General features: G+C 42.8%; 1 protein-coding gene across 3 annotated transcripts in view; it reads right to left on the reverse strand.

Moving 5' to 3' along the window:
- Positions 1 to 8,247, reverse strand: part of Brwd1 (bromodomain and WD repeat domain containing 1) — a 103,446-nt gene that overhangs the window by 78,018 nt on the left and 17,181 nt on the right. For all 3 annotated transcript variants that reach the window (XM_031364521.1, XM_031364519.1, XM_031364518.1), the window contains exons 6-8: positions 6,750 to 6,848; positions 6,291 to 6,451; positions 4,868 to 5,089 (exon numbers count right to left, since the gene is read on the reverse strand). In XM_031364521.1, coding sequence (XP_031220381.1) covers positions 4,868 to 5,089; positions 6,291 to 6,451; positions 6,750 to 6,848 — 482 coding nt within the window. The remainder of the gene's footprint in view (positions 1 to 4,867; positions 5,090 to 6,290; positions 6,452 to 6,749; positions 6,849 to 8,247) is intronic.

The raw sequence follows: 8,247 nt of genomic DNA on the forward strand, positions 1-8,247 counted from the left end.
GGATGTGAATTTAGAACTTTAAAATATGTTCATGTATCTGTAGATACGTGTTCTGGGATCATTCATGCTATACCTTTGAGTAGAGAAGAGGCATGCAATGTCATCCCGCATAGCCTAGAGGCATGGGCTGCCTGGGGCAAACCCCAGCAGCTAAAATTAGATAATGGACCTGCCTATACAACTCAAACCTTTATGTCATTTTGTAAAAGGATGGAAGTTCATGTTTCCCACAGACTGCCATATAATCCTCAAAGGCAGGGCATCGTGGAGCGTGTGCATTGCACTCTTAAAGAACTTTTACAAAAACAAAAAGGGGGAATTGGCCAAGGCCGTACCCCAAAAGAAAAAATTTTAAATTTGGATGTAGATGGCCTTTCTGCTGTGGATCGTCATCAGTGCAGCAGAGGTTCCTTGAAGAGATTTATGAAGTGGAAAGATATTCTGACAGGTTCATGGCATGGTCAGGATCCGGTATTGACGTGGGCGAGAGGCTCTGTTTTTGTGTTTCCACAGGTCCGCCGAGATCCCATTTGGGTCTCTGAGCGAGAGCCAAGCGGACCCGAGATGGAGGATTCTGTCGGTGTTTCCAAGATCAATACCACAGTGGGCGGGCATAGCACTCTGGGGAGTTTTGGTCCTCCTGGGTTGTGTTCTGTTTCTGGCTACTTTGCAGAATGAGAAAAGGGAGCATGCTAAACATAAAGCAGTGGTTTACCAAGCCTTGGTGGCTATCGAGAATGACACATCTCCCAGTGTTTGGCTGGCCTCACTAAAACAATAATCCGCCTTAGACACTCAGAGTTGGTAAAACGCACCAGCTCCATGGCACCCAAAGACGGGCAACCTTCCCCGAGCACAGACCAACCTAAGACACGGAGCCCTCAGGCGGGGGGGGGGGGGGGGGGGGGGGGGGGGGGAATCCTATGACGGGTAAGGCTGTGATCTTGAAGTAGAATGACCTAAGACAGGGACCATGGCAGAGTGATCTATTGTGAGCAGCCTTCAAATAAAATAAAATAAAATAAAAAAAGGGGGAGATGTAGGCAGCCGCTTGGATAAGATCATCAGCCACTTGGATGATCTTAAGCGGCCGCTCAGATGATCATATCCAAGATGACGGCCGCGGCAGCAATAGACTAGACTATTCTACTGCGCATGCGCCCCTCCTGAGCGGGTGTATACTGCACATGCGCCCCTCCCGAGCAGGTGTATGCTAATGAGGGTTTGACAGTCAGGGCCACTCCACAGAAGCAAGCAGACCTGCAGCACCTAGGAGGAGGAGGAAGAGGAGGAGGAGGAGGAGAAGAAGAAGGAGGAAGAGGAGAAGGAGGAGAAGGAGAAGGAGGAGGAGGAGGAGAAGAAGAAGAAAGAAGCAGCAGCAGCAGCAACATCAAGAAGAGTCAAGAAGAGCCGTGCCATCAAGAAGAGCTGTGACACTTAAGAACCTAGGAGAGCTGTAATACCTAGGTACCTTAAAGAGCTGTAACACCTGGGTACCTAGGAGAGCTGTAACGCAAAAAGAATATTCCTGAGTAAACCGTGAGAGAAGAAGTCTAAGTGTGTTCGTCGTTATTGCTGCCATCCGGGCAAGGCGCCGTACAAAGTTCTACTGAAACATCAGAATAAAAAAGACATCTGTATTTGGCAGGTACACAGTGTGCTAACCAACTAGCTAGCTGGGCAACGGTGGGCACACATCTTTAATCCCCAGCACTACAGAGGCAGGTGGATCTCTATGAGTTCAAGACCAGCAAGGTGTACATAGAATTTTTCTATGTAACCCTGGAACTCTCAAAACAAACTAAGAGAGAGAACTTGAAACTGGGCAGAAGAGAGAGAACACAGGACAGAAAGCTATCTAGGCCCTGAGCCCAATAAAATCAAGAATACTGACACTGACTGCAGTGTCTACAAAAATGCTCTTCCGTCATAGGGTTCTGCACCAGCCTTCCAGATACAGTCTGCTGCCCCATGTCCCTCTACTACAGCTTTGCTAATCCTGCTTGGACTGACACGTTGATTTCTAACAGCTCTACAACAGTGCTGCCGCTGCTGCTGCTGCTGCTGCTGCAACAGGATCTCAATACTTTGCATCCTTGGTTAACTCTTAAATCACTATGTAGCCCATGAAGGTTTCTTACAGTGATCCTCCTGTCTTAGTTTCCTGAACACTGGGCTCAGCAAGCATTACCCAGCACACCCACTCAATCTGCACTTTAAAATGTGTTTATGTGTGTATATGTGTGTGTGTAAATTCAAGTACACACATACAGTCCATATCCTTCTAACATGTTTGCTTCATTCTATGCTTCACTAAAGGGATTTCAATTACAGAATGTCTACCTGAGCAAAACCTATCTCTTATGCTCTCTTCTCTCTTCTGACCTTTCCACTCACTAATTCTTTCTCAAATTTCTTGTTGTATCCATATTCTGCTAAATTTATCTATTGCATTTCTTTTGAGGGTTGGGGTCCTGTTTTTTAGGAAGCAAGATCTTGCTATATAGCCCAGGCGGGCTTTGATCTCACAACTACCCTATTGGTATTAAAGGCCTATGCCACTACCCAGAGCTTCAGCCACTGAGCTCTTAAATCAGCTATAGATTCAACGGCAGAGTTTGCCTCTGCAGCTAGTTCAATGGTAGAATTGCTTCTGCTTATTCCAACAGGCTGTGTAAGCACAGCCATGCCAATGTAGACCTAGAACATGTATTTCCTGATCTCTGTTCCATTCTACTGCTCAGCACTGCATGGCTCCTGTCCAGTGAAGTTTGGATCTTATTAATACTTATTCGCAGTTTTTTCTACTATTCCTCTATTATGCCTTATGTTTGCTTGTCTCTAAATGAAGCAACTTTATGCTTTTAGCCTGCACCAGATTGGTGATTACTGATCCAGGACAGCTGAGATTATTTGAAGCTGGGCTCTGGTTTCTGTAAAGGCAGATATAGTTCTAGATCATCCTCACTTCTAGGATGAAACTCTTCTGATTGTGACAGGGTTGTTCACATTTTACCAAAACCCTGCACAACACATTTTAACCTTATCCACCCTTAATCCATGAATCCATATCAGACACTCAACTAAACATCCTTACTAACTCCCTTAAAAGTCTCAAACACCTTTTAATACAAGTTCTCTTCTGTACTCTTATTATTTATTACATTTTGACCAATGCATATCTCATTATAAAGCCTCAGCTTTTTAATCTCTGTGCAGTGTTTCTAGCAATTCTAAGGTAAGTCCTATTGAGCTGATGGTTGCAAGGTGGTAATCAATGGATTCTACATAGAATATCAGATATGCTGTGCCTTCTGACAAGAGAGTTGGCGTCTCACTCTGATACTCTCCATGCAACAGCAGTGCTATATATAACCAAGAGTTCTCAAGGCCTACCACAAGCATATTAGAACATAATCCTCACACTGCACTTGGTGCTTAGCAAACCAAAGCTGCACATAAAAATGGAACCAACTCTATACTTTACACCAAATCCAATCAAAGGATGCAACACGTCATCAAAAGCCTCACAAATCAGCTAATGATGGATGTAAATTAACCTAAGAAATGTGATTAAAAACATAGCAATCAAAGACTAGGCATGGCAGTAGTGGTGGTACACTCCTTTAATTCCAGACCTAGAGAGGCAGAGGCAGGTGCTTCTCTGAGTTTCAGGACAGCCAGGTCCTGAAGGTCACTTCATGAACACCAGAGTACACCACTGCTCTGGCAGAGAAAACTGATTTACAAGAAACACAAAGCAAAGCAGGAAGCAACCCAGGATGACACCTGCAACATCCACCTCAGACCACAGCTGAGTCACCTAGGTTCCTCCAACCTAGAGAACAGGCAGTGGAAAGTAGGGACTCCAGTGTCTTTCAATTCTACAACCACCACTCTGTTTTATTTCCAATTCAAACTAAATAAAATTACTCTATTTGCATGACAACTGCCAGTTTTAACCTTACACAGTAGGTTGTTTTTAAAAGAATTATGCTTTAGAATTACAAACTGAAATAGTTAAGAAAGAACCTGACAATGGCAGAATTCGGGTCAGGAAGGCTGGCCAGCTGACAGGACACAGGGCCGCTATGGTTTCCACATTTCCATTACTTCCAACTTATAGGAAGATTTTTAAAAATAAATTTTATCAACTCAATTCCACAAGTTTTAAGCAGAAACATTAACATTGCCAGTTTGTTAACAGGCTCTCATCCAATTTACCCACTGAGCAGTCAGTTGAATGCCCCACCTCCTTATCCAGTTCAACCACTGAGCGGCCCCACCCAGAAAGTCCCACCTCCTTATATGTTGTTATTCCATAATTTGTAGAAAAATCACCAGAGCTAGAGATGGCTCAGTGGTCAAGAGTGCTCACTGATTCACTACTCTTAAAGAAGATGTGGGTTCAATTCTCAGCACACATAGGGATGCCTCTAGCCTCCATGGGCATTGCACATACAATGGTGCACAGACATAGATACAAGCAAAACACCCATAAAATAAAAATAAATTTAAAAAACATATATCCACAACCAGAGGGTGGACCAGAAGGGGGATAAAATTTGGAATGTTAAAAAAAAAGTTAAAGCCGGGCGTGGTGGTCCACGCCTTTAATCCCAGCACTTGGGAGGCAGAGGCAGGAGGATTTCTGAGTTCGAGGCCAGCCTGGTCTACAGAGTGAGCTCCAGGACAGCCACAGAGAAACCCTGTCTCAAAAAAAACCAAAAAAATAAATAAATAAAAATAAAAATAAGTTAAATAAAATAACCCATATATCCAAGTTTTTAAAACCCCATATAATCACATTATACATTACTTCTCAATTCCAAAAGTTAGGTCTTAGTGTCACTAGGCTACAAGTTACCTGCAAAGATGTAATTGACCCGGTGTGTCCTTGCAGCACAGCAACTGGGGCACAAGTCCTCAAGCACCACACCCTAATGATCTTATCACAGCTTCCTGCGGCAATCAGTGTGTTCTCGTAGTTCACTGCCATGTCTGAAATCTCTGCAGAATGGCCTCTTAATGTAGACAACAAGCGGCCATTATGTGTTGACCAAATCTTTACCAAACAATCATCTGAACCCTAAGAAAAAGCAATACCCCAATACAAATGTTAACACAGTATCCATTAAACTCAAATAGGGACCCCACTATTAAGCCCTTCCCTTCCAGCCAAATACTGAAATACTACTATCATCAGAACACTCGTGAGATCGAGAGCATTTTTCAAGCAAAAGGTCTACTTTATAAAAGTGTCTGTGGATCAGATTCTTCCATATTCTATTTTCACCAAGTTCTCTTCCAAGAATGCAGTGAGTTCCACCCTAAGCTCCTGTTCCCAATACCAGCTGCAGGAACAAGTTAGCTCACAAGCTACAAAATCAACAGTTTGACACATCTAGCTAGATTCCTGGAAGCAAAGTACACACAGCAGTGGGGAAAGCACCCTCGTTTCAAATAAGCCAACAAAAGTCTCAAACTTGCAATCCCCAAACCAAAAAGAACTTATCATTTAACACAGCTAAGTTTGGTTTTGGTCTACTTTAAAAAAATTTTTCTTTCTCCTAAAAAACACTTGGAAATGTTTTCAAATAAGCACTTTAACACAGAAAGGTTGTTTCATTTTTTTATTTTTTTGGTTTTGTTTTTTTTTTGAGACAGGGTTTCTCTGAGAAGCCCTGGCTGGCCTGGAACTCACTCTGTAGACCAGGCTGGCCTCAAACTCAGAAATCCGCCTGCCTCTGCCTCCCAAGTGCTGGGATTAAAGGCGTGCGCCACCACCGATGGGCAAAAGGTTGTTTTATTAATAAATCTGTTTTCCTAAATCAGTGATTAATCTATATAACCCTAAGTCATCACTGATGAGCTAAGAATTCTGTTGTGGAGTGAGGAGGAATTCTTTTATTGATATACTTAAGATTAATCTTGAGTCTCAAACAGGCAAGAAGAGAAATGTTTAATTATGTAATTCCTATTATTTGAAAACAGAGTATATCCCAACACTGCAGTTATTTTGAAGCTGGGTAGATCCAGCAGCCCTCAAACTCACTGTCACCTCTCCATCAGCAATCCAAGATTCTTCAATGTGGAACCACCATTTTCAAGACAGCCCAGACCTGACTATGTTCCTTGGTCACTTGAAATACGTATTGAAACTACAAAACCTTAGGCCCTGCAGCAGATCTAACAGACTCTCCATGTTCTTTCAGATGCACCAGAGATCCCTGAGGAAGGAGGCTACAGGACTCCAGTGGAACCAAATTGAGGTTAAGAAGTTAACTCACTGTAAAGATTCTATGTCCTGTCCTATCAAATGCTACACAGTACACAGCAGACAGATGTCCGAGAATCCTCCTGTGCATCTTTATATGCTGGTACATAGTTCCTGGGAACGCTGTGCTAAAAGTGGAACACCCTGTGAGCTGTTTTCCTCGATGTATCTCCACTAGGAAATAAAAACAACAACATGGTTAAGGGGCCGACATGTAAAAACTAAAAAGATCCTCACACAGTTTCTGGAGGTAAGCACATCTACTCGAGAAGCCCCAGGGACTCTCCATACTAATAATGCTACAACAGTGACAAAAACACTTCGGTCTTTTTCGGTTAATTTTAATTATCTTACGTTGACAAGGAATTGACATTTGGTATGTATCATTCTACCAGCCCTTCCACAGCATGTATAAGTCTTCAGGATAATTCAACAAACAGTTTTGAGTACCTCATAGGCTAACCTCACTCACCAAGATTCGGTGGGGGGCCATAATTCACGGGCATTTCAGGAGGTCTTCCTCTGTGAAGAGCAGCAAAGGCAGAGCCCTTCCACACTGTGTGCCTGCAGTCTTTAAAATGAATTTTAGATACACATAAAATCTTGAAAGTTAACCCAAAGAAAGATTTTATAGATAGTTATGTATATTTAATAAACTCTTTATTCAAGTTTTACCAACTAATATACTAATATACAACAGAAAAGCCTGGGAGGTTTATTATACTATTTCTGAGGAAAAACTTAAAACATCTCAGATACAGCAGTAACACAGCACAGCACTTTACAATCCACCAAGTGCTTTCCACATACATCAGCTCATGAAGTCCTCACAACAACCCTGTGAGGTAGGTGTTTCTGCTAATTACAATTGAGGTAACTGAGGCTCACAGGTTCCAGGACCTTTAAAGAGATCCATGTAAATGATTATTTATAGGGACTGTAATACCGTGTTAACTTTATTTTTCAATGCAAAATACCATACAACATTAAAAATGAGCAGTCTTATTATCACAACTGACCCCAGTGTCGAAAAGTGGAGAATTTTAAGAAGATATTTTGATGTATCTAAAAATCTTGGGCTTGACTCATTCATTTTGTAATCTGTTAGCTTGCCTTGAGCTCATTAGGAAGAAGTGACCAGTTCAAGTTAAATATTTTCCCACTTTAGGGTGAAGGCAACTCTTCAGAGAAGAGCATACACAGGGTTTGTGTGAGCTTTCTAAAGCTGTGTCCCAACCGGATCTAAAGGAACCACACTGAGGGAAGAACCTGCCCCCTCTCAAGGTCACAGAAGAACAGAGGCCCACACACAGACCTTGTGCTCCACTCCTGCTTCACAACTTTGAAACAAGGGAGAGGCATCGTGCTAAACCTCTACTGAGCGGAGCTCAGGTGCCCCTAACTGACAAGCATGCCATATTCCACATGAATAGAAGGAAGGCGTCCTCTGGCACTAGCACAAAACAAGAGCAGAAACAGGGCCTCGCTGAGGTCTCTTCTGACAGTTCTCCTCACACAGGCAGGCCTCATCACAGAACAACTCTGAGCTTTTTAGCTTGACACAGGAGAAAGGAAATGCGCTACCCAAGCAACTGCAGTGAAACAACTGACTACAGAATGATTAAAAAGTGAACAGGACAGTTTCCTGATTAGAGCCAACGTAGCAAGGCTATGAGGCACTAAGAAACAACTAAGGCTGGCAGGCTGGGCTGGCAGGAAACCAAGCAGGGTGCTCTTTCTCAGTCAGGCTTTGTACTACTGGAGCATCTAAGAGCAACATCATGTCAGCAACAGCTCGTACCAGAAATAACCATGATGGAATTGAAGTGTGCTAACATCAGAACCAACACACGTGCCCATCAGCAGTTTAGACACATGTATACATACACAGCATATCACACATAGGTACTTAGTCTAAAGTGGGTAATATGAAACTAACAGAAAAGGTATAGCAGTTCCAAACATTTTGC

The sequence above is a fragment of the Mastomys coucha genome, unplaced genomic scaffold (assembly GCF_008632895.1).
Source record: "Mastomys coucha isolate ucsf_1 unplaced genomic scaffold, UCSF_Mcou_1 pScaffold12, whole genome shotgun sequence".
In the NCBI taxonomy this organism is placed as follows: Eukaryota; Metazoa; Chordata; class Mammalia; order Rodentia; family Muridae; genus Mastomys; species Mastomys coucha.